The 13826-nt window shown below is 41.0% G+C and overlaps 1 protein-coding gene across 1 annotated transcript in view; it reads right to left on the reverse strand.

Annotated features, from left to right (window-relative positions):
- The window catches only part of cadm1b (cell adhesion molecule 1b), a gene marked incomplete at its 5' end in the record, with an annotated part of 119427 nt that extends 108336 nt beyond the window's left edge, over positions 1-11091 (reverse strand). The window contains one exon of the mRNA XM_079272705.1: positions 11016-11091. Within this exon, the coding sequence (XP_079128831.1) occupies positions 11016-11091 (76 nt within the window). The remainder of the gene's footprint in view (positions 1-11015) is intronic.
- Between the last annotated feature and the right edge of the window lie 2735 nt (positions 11092-13826).

The raw sequence follows: 13826 nt of genomic DNA on the forward strand, positions 1-13826 counted from the left end.
ATTGATTGGGTGAATGCTAATAAACACAAAAACATCAAATCTAAGTGTAAATACATTTAAATCGAATCAGCCACGCCACAGTTTAAGCTGGATACCACTGTGTTGGTGTTTCCGCACTATAACGCTCTTAAATGCCCTGAAGACAAATTATCCTAATCAGCTTCGTGCTAGTTGGAACGGTTCTGTGGAGCGATTTGTATATTTGGCCAGGGCTCAGTTAGAAAAAGGTGATATTTGCATGCACATGCATTTAGCAACATTTAAATCAAAACCGATGACTGCAGGCCTGTGGTCCAGGAAACAGGGTGGACTTATGGACAGGAGCTATTATCATACATTATCAGCGAGAGTGTTAGAAGCTGGAAACAATAAGGGCCAATCACATCACCTCTCTTAAAAGCAGAGCTCTCTCCAACATGACGTACGGTTTGGTAATGTGTGGGGAGTTTGCATGAGTTTCTCCCAAGAGGAAACTTGCCCAGGAAGTAGAGGAGTAGATGAGTGTGTTTAATAATATTAAAAACAAAATGTTGTCCATCTTTTGCAGTTTCTCTTTCCATTTTTTACTTTACGTATTAATAAAGAGCATTCTGTTAGATTTGGTTGAAAAGTCACTGCAGCTAAACTGGGAATTAGTTTATGGCTGCATAAACTGACAATTCCAGTAATTATCCTGTTTACAACTGACGATAATTACACTGTTTATGATCTGCTGCGCCTCAAGGAAATAAGAGTGCAAAGTTGTGCTTTGTGGCATGCACTCGCCTGAAACTAGAGCTCTCCGACTTCACACGAGTAAACAGCTTTAAGATCCATGCAACTACTCTACTTCCATTAAATGGACTGACAGCTCTCAAACGAGAAGGAGCTCTTTATGTGTGAACACTGAAGCTTGCGAAAAGAAAATCCATACCACAAGACGGACAGAGCAAATTTCAGTCGAGTGCATAGATGTCCAATGCTGTGCTGCTGTTTCACCAGTTACTGTCTCCCCATTGCCCTAACTGCAGCTGCATCGTTATTGTGCTGCAAACAGCAAGGCACATTAAAAGAAGTGAAAGAAGTGAAACTGTAGCTCTGTGCTAATGAGTGCTGGCATGTGTTCTGCCTCGGAGGATAGCAGCGAACCAATAGAAGCAGTTTTAGAGAGCAGACGTTACAATGACCAATTCAATTTATGAGAGCATCATGGACTGTCGAAGCCAAATGAGACCTGATTGCAGAAAAGAGCGTGGAGCACTAAAAGTAGCGTGAGGAATGGTTGTTGGTTGCTTGTTCCTTTAGCTTGTGTGCACACTGAAGAATGGATTTTGTCTTATAAGCCGCAACGCCGTCCATGATGACAAAGGTCCGTCTTGCACAAGAGCTGTCACTACACCTGCTACGAGTGTACCCGAGTGTAAGGAGGGGCCACTTTGTTATTCCGTCAGTGAGCTCTCTTATTGACTATATTCTTAGGAGTTTGTCATGAAATGCTGCTGTAGAACGGGTCCGTTTCACACAGCCAGCCACCATGTTTCTATGTTTCTACAGTAAACCTTCAAACCAAACACTGCCTTTCGATAGGGCCATTCACGTTTTCAGGTGTTTTTGCATCGGCCAGCTCAGTTCTCATACACACTGGGCATACTGGAGAAGTCTCAGTTGGTTGAAATCTGCAACCTTATCCTAAAGCCTACACACTGCACCATGTAAATATATTTTAAATCAATAAAAAAGGAAGATAATATGTTAACATTTTAAGTTAACAAAAAAACTAACTTCAGAGCAGACTCACAAAGCAGCATCAAAAAGAGTACACTTTTGAGTATATTTATACATGCAAATATAACTGCTCTGCTTTTTTTTCTTCCTGACGCTGGTGGAACAAAGAATAAGGGACAGATGAAAGAATTAACTTTGAGTGGAAATCTGACAAGTGGAATCGGCTTATCTTGACAAATGAATAGCATTAATGAAGGTCTGCCACATCCAACTGTAAGAAGTAGGCTCCGTTCAGCAGTACGACTAGTTTGTACAATATAAGTTGTACAAGACGTTTAATAAGAAAGTTATGAAGTGCTGCAAAGACAAGGAAGCAAGAGGAAACAAACATCAGCACATAATGATAAATAAATAAAAACATTGCACTGTTGACTCCATTATAGCCCACAGCTCATTACAGGAGACTCAACACCCCTGTTAGACCCCATTGGGAAAACAGGAGAGATAAATAAAATATACAGCAATTCCAGCCAAGCGGGAGCAAAAACAAAACGTATGTACAAAGATATTCGTGAAATTAATACAAAATGGTTTTAAGAGAAAATACAACGTTTGGAATTGATTTTCTTTAAATGTTTTGAGCCTTCGGTTGCAACTGTTTGAATCACCGACTGCATCATGTCACAAAAACATACCATATGTTTCTTTGTGTAACTAAGTAGTAACTGCAGCTGTCCAATAAATGTAGCGGGGTAAAAAGTACAACATCTCCCCTCTGAAATGCAGCAGAGTAGAAGTATGAAGTGGCAGAGAATAAAAACACTCAACTACACGTATGTCATAATTGTACTTAAGTGCAGTACTTGAGTAAATGTACTGTAGATGTGTACAGTGTAAAATGGCAACACTGCTCTCCTGTCTATCCTCTGTTCTTAAACACTTGCTACAACGGGAACACAGGGGGACTGACTGACTCACTACATTCTGCTGCTGGTTACTGGTGTGTGTCCTCTTTTCTTACAGTATGTGTCACCTGCCTCTTTGCACTGCACTACAGGCCTAATGACACACAAGGCTGCTGGGATCTGCCGATGGAGAGACAACTGCAGTGCTACGACTTCTTCTTTGTTATTGTTTGGCTATTTCAATCTTTTCTGGATGCAGCATTGGAGCTGCTACAGTGTCAAGGATTTAAACGGCCTCATTATTTTAAACCATGTTTCAAAAATGCCGATTCGACATCTATAACTCAAGCTCCTCTAATCGGGCATATAAATATGTATTGTACCTCATACACAAAAATATGGACCTAAACCGAATTAATTAAATGTTAAAATTGTACCAAAGACACACAATTCTGCAGGTACAACATGTTTTACATCAAGATATATGGAAGTCAAAAATATATACTAACTTAAATCAGGTCTTGTGGTGTTTTCCAACTGGAAAAAGTGTATTTAAAACAGTCAATATTCACATTAAAAACAGACATTTTTGATGGTTGATGGACTCTATTCTCACATAATGTAATTCTCTAACGATAATAAAACCTTGTGAAAAGGCTGATAAACTAAATTGTTAATTACATTTTTAGAAAGACAAAGTGGCATCATTGAATCATTTTATCATTTCCTGTTAGTATAAAACCGTTATGTATGTTCATTTCTTGTATACAAACTGAAAATATAATAAACATTATAGCACAGTTAGTCGTCGTAGGGAACTGGGATAAAACAATAATGTTATTATCTCCAATATGCGGGCAATCGCACATACAGCCGCCTACAAAAGCCAAAACGTCAGCTTTGATGGCAACAAGAAGACGACAACATAGCGAACGTGTGGGTCTGTGTGCTCTGGAGGTGCCTTTTATCAATACATGTGACGAGTTCAATCAAAATGTTATGCTAAGTATAGGACAAAGATTTGATTTAGAGATAGAGACGCTGCTGTGCAGTGAGCTCCACATCTGAACCGCAGGCCAGTTGATCGTTTGGCAGCTTTACTTCCCTTGTTAGCTACAGACAGACTGCTATTCGGGAGCCAGTGGATCAAGCCCATATTTCCTTTCAAATACATTTACCTGTCATCTCAGATGTAAACAATGTGACTTTGAGTTTCCTTGTTCCATTAGCTCTATTGGCTCCCATGTCTCTTTGCAGTGCAATGATTCAAGTATGAGAAATAATCGATGGGCTTCTGGTTTGGGTGAATGAGTCTTCGTGCTTGGTTTGCAGTCTTGATCAGCATGACAATGATAGATTATAGTGCTGTATCGGAGAGCAATTAAGATGGGTCTATCGTCACGCTGATAGCTCAAGAGCATGATGCCCCCAAGGCAGGCAGCACCAGCCCGTCAGACAACAGCTCTCTTCTTGTAAACATCAGCGTCGAAATGTTCTTAGGATGCACCTTGAAAAGAAATTAAAAGTCCTGCATTGACTGACATTTTTTCTAAAAAGTTCATTTCAAGTCAGCACACAAACATCATGAGTGGTCGTGCTGAAATGATGAGTTGATTAATCGAGTCGTCAAACAATAAATATTCTCCGGTTACAGCTTCTCAACTGTGATGATTTGCAGCTGTTTGTTTTGTTTTTGTGGGTTATATTATGTAAATCTCTTCGGGTTGTTTCATATCTTTGGGTTTTGGACTGCTGGTTGGACATTTTTGTGACATTTAAGTATTCAAACTGCTCGATGAAGTAGCATTTAATTTAAAAAAAAGAACATTTTATGGAAGGTACAATACATTTCAAGGCTATTGCTTTAATTTCTTTCTTTTTTTTACAATTTTTCCTTTAGTGTTTTTAAGGTTGTTTCTTGAAGAATTGTTTGTTCTTTCCTGCTGGCATCCCTGAGTGTATTGTTCAAATATAATTAGAGGAGCATAAGGGTGCAACAGAGGCACTGCTGAAAAGAAACACAGAAAGTTGGAAGGACCGGGCTGTTCTAATGTTGTCCCCAAGTCTAGCTACATCCTGCTGTGTAAGGGAATAATATTTCATTCAGTCTGCATAAATTTATTTGAAAACGGCACTTCAACAAGAAAGGGAGGGGCTGATTCCACAGGATGCTGTTTAGAAAGCAGGGTACCTGTCCCGGTATCTCATTGTATATAAGCATTTCATTTCTTACATTAATACTCCAATCTCAGAGTAAAGCGTGGCATCAGCAGCACATTGTTTTAATGCAAGTTTTATTGATTAGTGTTGTGTTGGCACTGACTTGTACATGGTACTTTTGATTTTCTCCAGCGACGTTGCATTGCTTCCACCTGCTTGCCGCTGCTTACAGAGGACTCTGGGTACACAGTGGTTATTGTATCAGGCTCAGATCTGCCCAAACAAGCCCAGAGAGGAGACAGAAAGGTGCTGCTCCTCTGCTGTTGTCTGAGAGGCAAGGTGCAGCAACTGAGCTCTGTCAGATAGAGAAAAGCTCTCGCCTTCAGATTCCGAATAAAAGTCAATGGGCCACCATCAATCCACAGGGGACATCGTATGGGACGGGTCCAAAAGGGGGCGTGGGCCGACCAACTCCCAAACTCAATCTCTGTAAATGTCCATGTTTCATTCCAATTCAAGCAGTGGATTAGTGGGAGCTCAATAACTGCATTGATTAGAAATTCAGTCTTCTCTCTCGGAAAAGAGTCCTTTCTCCTGCACATTGATCAGCAGTTATTTAGTCTCAATGCTGTGACTTCTGGTCGGAGACTCAGCCACTCTCGGGGCTCTCTTTCTGTTGAATTTCTCTTTTGTTGTGATTGATCGAAACACAGGATAGTTTCTTAAAAATACGATCTGTTTCGGGTGGTCCATAATATGTTAAAGAAACAAGGCAATACTAAGTTAAAGATTAAATCACTGTCTGGACCAGAGTAAGAAATGTGCTTTGCCTATTTTTAGGTTGTAATTGTTGTTCCACTTTAGGCCCAAACAAAGACTCTGATGAAATATATTATCAAATGTTTGTGAGAATCAGATCATTGGCGTCTCAGATATCATCTGACACATTGATGAGTGAACAAATTATGTAACGGCAAAAAAATGAAATACTTTAGTGAAGCAGTAAACGAAAAATATTGTATGTGAAGCTATTCAAAAAAGAAAAAATGTTCAAATTTGCATCAAATGACATGCCGATGTTTTGCTGCAAAGTTAGTTTAGCTTGTCAGCATGCTAATATTTGCTAATTAGCACTTAACTAAAGTAAAGTACAGCTGAGGTTGATGAGACTTGTCTTTATACACACAGTATATATTTGGTCAGAAACCAAAGTATTAAAATTGAGTAAAATCAAGGGATCACCAAAGTTATTTCAATTCATCCTGATGGGACCACGAACATGGGGACCAAATTTCCTTGCAGTCCATCCGATAACATGTCACTAAAGACCAAACGTTATAACCGCATGGTGGCGCTAGAGGAGAAGTCAAAGAATCGCCACCGTCATGACAGTTTATCCTGTTGGCATTTTTTAGGATTTCTCAGTTAAATCATAATATGGCAATGAGTCAATCCAGCACTGACTGCATTGAGTAAATTCAGCATTTAACAGCAGATGGATTCTCCCTGCAGTCCCTGAACAACTTTATTTAAAAATGATTTGGCAACACAGCACACTGGAGTTAAATTTAGGGAAGGTTTAAAGGTATCAAAGTTTGAATCTCATCCAGCCTTCATAAAAACTCAATTACTGGCATCTGCCGTGAGACAGATGAATCGTCCACTTTTTAAGAATCGTCATATTACTGTACTGGATTCTTGTTTATTACAAATTATATATGAATTACATTGCAGGTTTACAGAGGATATATGCCTAAAGAACATACTGTGCTTTGGCTGCTCCACAGCCTTAATGGTGGCTTGTAATTGCTCCATCATCCACACTAATGTGCACTCTGTGCCCCTTTCAAAACAAAAACATTACATTTCCTTTTTTTTTCCCCATTGTGGACCGTCTGAGCATTGCAGCCAATAGAGTGAGGTCTCTCAGATCCAGGGAACAGAGAAAACAATGTCATATTCATAAGCAGAGACATCAGCTCTCCTCCTCATTACCACAGCACAGTCATGAATGGAAGCTTCTGTCCCCACAATCATGAAAGGACCTGTCATCTGTCTGTTTCTCCTAATTGACTGTTTACTACATTTCGACACAGACAGACAGACAGAGACATTTTTCATCGTCCTCAGTTTGTCATTCAGTTTGACACCGCAGTACAAATCCCTGAGATATAAATGTCCCAAGTTTCTACAGACTACATGACTCAAAGTGATAGCAGGTATACAGCACCACTCCTGCAACCTTGACAGAACAACCTCATACAGTTTTTACTTGAAGGTCCCACTATTAAGTAAGTGAAGAAAAAAAAACTCGTACTCAGCACCCAAGGTGATGTTTTTGAGATTGGAGATTGGACTCTTTCAGATACTGAAAAGAATCAAAGATAGAAAGAATTTTTATTTATTTTTTTATCCGCTAACATGGACCTCTGTAACCAAGTTGTTTCTCTATAAACTGACTGACTTGCCCCAACCTCTGACTTGGGAAGAACAAATACCAAAGGGAAATCTGCCTATTCACTTGGAGCTGCAAGGACCTTCTGCGCCCAAATCCATTTTTTAAAAAAGCGTTCTCAAAGGAGAGCGTGAAGTTCGATCGTGGACGCACATTCCCACTCTTGCCATGCTCAGGCAAGGTGGTAATGGTTTACAAAACACCCCATTTGCAGACGACAACTTCACACATACACAGCAGAGACGGTCAAAGCAGATACAGCAAGTAAACATCCTGAAGGTGTGATGCACTTTAACCAACATGACTTACTTTGTGACATGTGATACCAGTGGCTTAGTTCCTGACATGCATTAGCTGCCAATTCTCTCCCATCCCCTCCCTTTCCAACAGTAAGATTAGCTGCCACCGCATAAAGTAGTGCCATGCATTATCAAGCAATTAGAGTGAAGCTTATTAAGCAGAGTTTAATGCAAATTTAATGAGCACTAAATTCAATTTCTTTAAATAGCAGAGTTTATTATTGTTACAAATTATGTACGGTGGTGATCTCGAACGTACCGGCGATGAAATACTTCACAAGAGGGCACATATCAATGGGCCATTAAGTGCGGTATTAAATCTACACTGAAACATGGCACTGTACTGTAAGTGCTATTTTATAGATAATGGAGAGAAGGCCACTCCAGTTTGCTACAGAGATAGCACTGAGGCTCTGCGTGTGGTTCTGACTCGGTAGTAGGTATTACTTGATTAAAACAAGCGATTTGTTGGCGTCACCTCGGCTTTGGGGAGTTTTTCTGAACATTATTTTTTGATTATATTTCGATCAAGTGATCAATCAATGAATCACATTCAAGCACACTACTTGCACTTGAATATATATTGTTTTACTTCATTACATTTGAGAGGCAAATAGCTGGTGTGTATTTACTTCATTACATTATTTGACGACTGCAGTTACATTGCAGAATAAATTATTGAGATCATAATTTTAAACACAAAACAAATGAGGGCCTGATCACAGAATATTGCATTCTGATGCATTTCATTTAATTTAACTTAGCCCAAACTTCAACACCTATAACATTAAAATGCTGCTTACACATACTGTTAAGGCATCAGTAAAACATAATACAGTAAGATATAATACTTTATAACACTGTGAAATGTTTCTGCGTAATGGTACTTTAAGTGTATTTTGCTGGTTTTTTTGTAAAATCTTGAATGCAGGACTTGAATGGAGTATTTAACACTGCTGTAATTATAATTTTACTTAAATCAAGGATCTGAGCCCTTGTACTACCACTGGCCCTAGATTGTCTTATATTCAGGACTCAACAGAAGCATGAATATATAGGTGAGAATGTTCTTCCGGTACTGGGGGCCACACTATGCACCACTGACAAGTGCATGTGAAAAACGCAGGGAGATCAACACTCGTATGACAACTGGGGAAATAAAAAACAAAACACCAGAACACGCTCGCTGTAAGCAAACACAAACTGAGGGCAGAGCAGCACACTGCTGGCCGATTTCCGCTTTTCAAAGCCGAACCCCACCATAAGTAGCAAGAGACGGACATCTTCAATTACCCACCCTGTCACGTGCCAACTGGCAGACCAAGAGCACCGTAACAACTGTATGTTTCCTTTTGTTTCTCTGTGATCCCGTCCTTCAGCGGTGCCTTGAGGCTTCATGACAGCTCGTATTGATCCACTTCACCATCACTCAGCTCTGACGAATGACTTGAAGCCGGCAATAAGTGGGATTATGCAACCTTCTGTAATTAGTCCATCTGATATGCTACTGCAGGCCGAGCCCCAGGAGACGCGGGGAGAGAAACTGATTATTTGTTAAAATGCAAAGTGTCAGCAATTCATACCAGGGTGCCCAGCCCAGGCAGCTCTTTAGCTCTATCGTTCCCTGTGTGTACTGTAGGAACAACGTTCTCTTATGATGGTCAGGGTCAGCTTCTTTCTTTAACACACCCTATTTCCTTGGTTTCTTTACAACAAACTGAACACCTATTGTGACAGGCAGCATCCAGTAAGTGGGGCTGTGTTCACCTCTCGCCAGATATGGAGACAAAGTTCAAATCCACTGATTGTGGATTATTAACAAAGACAAATTGGAAGGCTGTCAAAAAGCAGACCGTGAGCACTTCAAAAAGCAAGAGCTTGGGGCTTTTTTTCCTGCTCCCAGCAGCTGGCACAGAGACAATCAAACAAATAAAATGCCTGATGTCAGATCAGACTTTCTCTGGCTTGCATGGGGACTTCACCTGAACTAAGAGGCTGCATCAGTTTCCTGCTGCTGCAAGCCTCGTGTATTGAGCTCGAGGTTGCTGTTCATTCACGATGCATTATTTTGTTTGACTGAGAGGTTAACCGACTTAATGTGACAAGGATACTCTAGACAATGCTGTAAATGTCATTCAACACTGACCATAATAAATCCACCAATTGTAAAATGAAAGCATTGCATCTGTGAAAATAGAAAATAAAAAATCCCACTGTAAAAAAATAAAAAAGTCCTTTATTTAGTAGCCTAACCTCAATTTGGGAGCAGGTTTCTAATCTCACACCACACACACGCAGGCACACAAAGAGGCTTTGTTGAGTTTTTGCAGACCTGTTGATGTGTGATGCAGATATGTGTAGCCACTAATGGCACGATCAGAAACAGAAGTGAAATAAATAAGAAGTCGCTCAAGTAGACTTCCAAGTGTAAAGCTGTCATCGCAACTGTTGCTTGCCATTTTAACAACTCGGGGGTTGACAACACAACATGTCCATCCCACCGCTGGGAGGCATTTAAAGCGGCTGCAAGCTGACATTTTAACCACTTTACATGCGTCAGTATTGTCATACGTTTTCCAGGAACAAAATAAAAAAAACACTGACGCACGAGACTCTGATGCACCCGCGGTGGAATAACGGGGGCAACGATCGGACTGTGGGGCTCCAATGGTTTGCACAGTTAGGCACCCCTAGTTCATGCAGTTTCACACTGTAAAAAAAAGGGGGGGAGGGGGGGACAAAGCCCCAACAAGCGACATGGCAGATTTACATCTCCAGCCTCAATGACAGGAGGAGAAGTGAAGACTGCGGACTGGAACACACACTGGCACTGGCACTGGCACCGAGGCTGCCGTTGTGCGGCCAGAGGACACTGCGAGAATAGAGCTGCAATGCGTGTTTTTTCCTCCAAAGCGCACCTGGAGCGCAGAGTTGGGAGATTTGTAGACCGTGGATGAGTTGGGACTGTGGGGGTTTATGCGGTACGAACAAAACGGTACAAGTGCGATGGAGCCGTGTTCTCTCGTGAACGGAGAGTCGGCCGTATTTCATGATAAAAGAGCCACGTTCCACTATACATTGCCTTAAACTTGCCCTGTGGGTCTGAATACTGTACGACCATTTCACCCGATCGTCGCCGCTGATACTTTCTCTCCGCCGATGCAATTGTGCGGCACTAACACTACTTTTTATAGCACTCCTCTGTAGCTACAACACAGGACAACACCCTTCAAATCAGCGCTCAAATTACGAGATAAGTAGCCCAACAGTCACGAGAAACAGCGTGGATGTGTTGGAGTCGACAGCGGCATCGCAGTCAATAGAAAGTGATGCTGAGATTCGTGGTGGAAGCTTGTGCGCATCTAGCGCGCAAACGCACCACAACTTCTCCCCGGTGCTCCTCTTGCTTTAGCTGCGTGAAGCGGGTGATTATGCATCACGGACACACACACACACACACACACACAAACGCGCGAGAAACCAAAAACTTACCTTTCTGAAGAAACGCCGCTGAAATCACGAAAACTGAGAGATAAATAGCGAGAGATCCGCTCCCCGTGATCGCCATGTTGGACACCTGCTTGAGACTGGCGGCGCTAAATCACCTAGAGACGGCCATGGGATGAAAATGTAGACACATGAGAGGCGGAGGGAGGGCTCAAGCAGGGAGCCTGCTATCATACTGGGCTGCATTATGCTGCGATGACATCTATGCCTATAAAATAACGTAGGAATATTACAGTCATATCTTAAATAATGTCAAAACTGTGATGCCGTCCTTATAGATTGCCACTAAAAAAAAAGTCACAATGTAATTCCCAATAGGAATATTGAAGGGGTATTACAGTGATACCATGGGAAGTGTAAAACACAATGGAGCGCGGTGAGGTAGCCATAAACTCACCACCGAGAACCACAAACACTTTATAGGAATATTATAGTCATTTTATTTTATGGTTATAGTCTGTTAGTTCATGTGGGTGAGACCAACATATACTCATCTGGCTGCGCTTTGGTTTTTATAGCTGAAGCACAAATGAGATAAAACAACTTTTAGTTCATGTTTATTACACAGTATAGGCCAGTCAGCTCAATAGCAGCGTGAGCTTCTGTTTGTTGAAGGGAGTGTGCATTCTAATCTCTTTAAAGGCTGCAGACAAAGAGAGGATGTGTCTATATGACACTTTTGTGTGGAAGAACACACATTGATGCTACTTTGTTAGAACCAAAATTGAAATCAAACGACAACATATTGAGTATTCAGTGACAAAAAACAACATGTGTTTTCTGAAAGGACAGTAATGTTGGTGCTCTACCTCATTGAAACCTGTTTCACCATATTCCTAACTGGGCTCCCCGCAGACCCCACAGCTATACTTTTAATCATATCATGTGCTTCATTCTATCGTTCCAATTGTCCACGACTTTGTCAATCAGTGTGTTCCTAATAACTTCCTATCTTTTGTTTAGTGCTTTTTGAAAAATACCAATATGTATAATATGTATTGGGGTCCGGCGGGGGGGGGGACACCGGTCAAAGGCAATTCTGCCTATGCAGTTTTAATAGATGGAAATATGTGTGGAGTTCACGTTTGCCGTGGTGTCTACTTTAAAGTGTCATGCTGTCAGTGGGGTAGGGGCACTCTGTCGGTCATTTTCAAGGAGACACAAATGCAGCAGACACCGATTCCCTCATGTGCTCTGTCTATTTTCATTTTACACAACATGCAAATGAACTGTAACTTTCGTAAAATCACAATCAAAATAGCAATAATAATTGCACAACATTCATTACATAACTGATACTGTTTTGAAAAGAACTAAGTTAACATTTTGCTGTGATGGTTGTTTGTTCATTCTCAGTCAGTAGTCCTATTATGTCATGAATGTGTTGGTAGAATGAGGGTTTATTAAGAGAATGATAACTAAAGTTTCGTGAAGCTCCGGTTCTCGAGCTATTTATGCCGACTCAAAGACACTCGCCTTGCTTTGAATGGTGCATTACATCTTGTAGCTAGAATTTCACATTTTAAAATCCGACTGCTTGAATGGAAATGAAATACTGTAGATTATTAATAACTGTGACCGATTCAACTCTCTCCGCCACTCTCTCTGTGTGCGCTTTATTATATTTTGTAATGTTTCAACCCTCCCGAACTCATTCTCACCTGAAACAGTACATTTGAAATATCTTCTGGGAATCACAGGGGTTACAGAAAACCGTGCATGGCAACGTTGAATCTCATTTCCCTTTTTCATTGTGTCAAAACAGCACAAAGGCTGCTAATTGCACAATCTATTCTCTGAGACTGCGTGTCAGTCCTCATTCCATGGATGAGTAGATAGCATTTAGAGCTTCACTCTAATGCTGCAGCCGTCCCTATCACTACAGATTGAATTCCACACATCAAATTTATTTCAGATGTTATTATCTGTGGCAGCTTGCCAGTTCTGCCTGCCACTCACACAATGTCTCCACAAGGTGTTTTCCCCGCACAGCTCCGGCCAGCCTGCTTTACTTTCCGACAGCATTGGCATCAGTCTGCACCATGGTGAAGATGTGCTCAATAAGTTATATTTCCACATTTTGTATTTTTGTGGGATTTGTAATAATTCGATTCAGTATACGCCTGATGGTTCATCTCAGTTCTTGTGCACTCAGGATATTTCACACGACTCTCAACTTTTGTTTTCACTCTCCGTTGACTCAGTCCCCGTCTGCATTGCATTGCCTTTGCTCATGAGAATAGATGGGGTTCCTGGGTCTCTCTGAGAAGAGAAGCCCAGCGTCTCCGTCTCCCCGAGCAGGATGAATAATGGATGGGAATGGATCAGATGACTGAACTGCTTCATTTGAATCCTCTGTAGTAACGGCCAAGCATAGATCTGTATATTTGGGTGTTTGTGTGTGCTCAATCTGTGTATCATGCGAGGAATGATCATGCAGCTTGCAAACGGTTAAGTCGTTTATTTTGAGGATTTTTCATATGAGCTAGTCGCACGCTGAAAACTGGTGGTGCCATTTAAAAAGGCAGCCATCAGCATTTTCTGTTTGAATTAGTGGAGAAAGTGGTAATGAAATATTTTCACCCAGGCCTCTTCCTCAGTTAATGTTTGATTAGAAATGCAATGGTTTTAAATTAAGATTTCTTTCCCCCCTTGGTATGAAATCAATCAAATTAATGGAAATTGAATTATTTGAGATGGTAATCTATTTAGGCAAACCATTCACCATGAAAATGTTTTCCTCCTGTTGTGACTGGAAGAATAATTGAATCAGACCCTGTTAAGTGACCCCCATTG

This window comes from Melanostigma gelatinosum, assembly GCF_949748355.1.
Source record: "Melanostigma gelatinosum genome assembly, chromosome: 7".
In the NCBI taxonomy this organism is placed as follows: Eukaryota; Metazoa; Chordata; class Actinopteri; order Perciformes; family Zoarcidae; genus Melanostigma; species Melanostigma gelatinosum.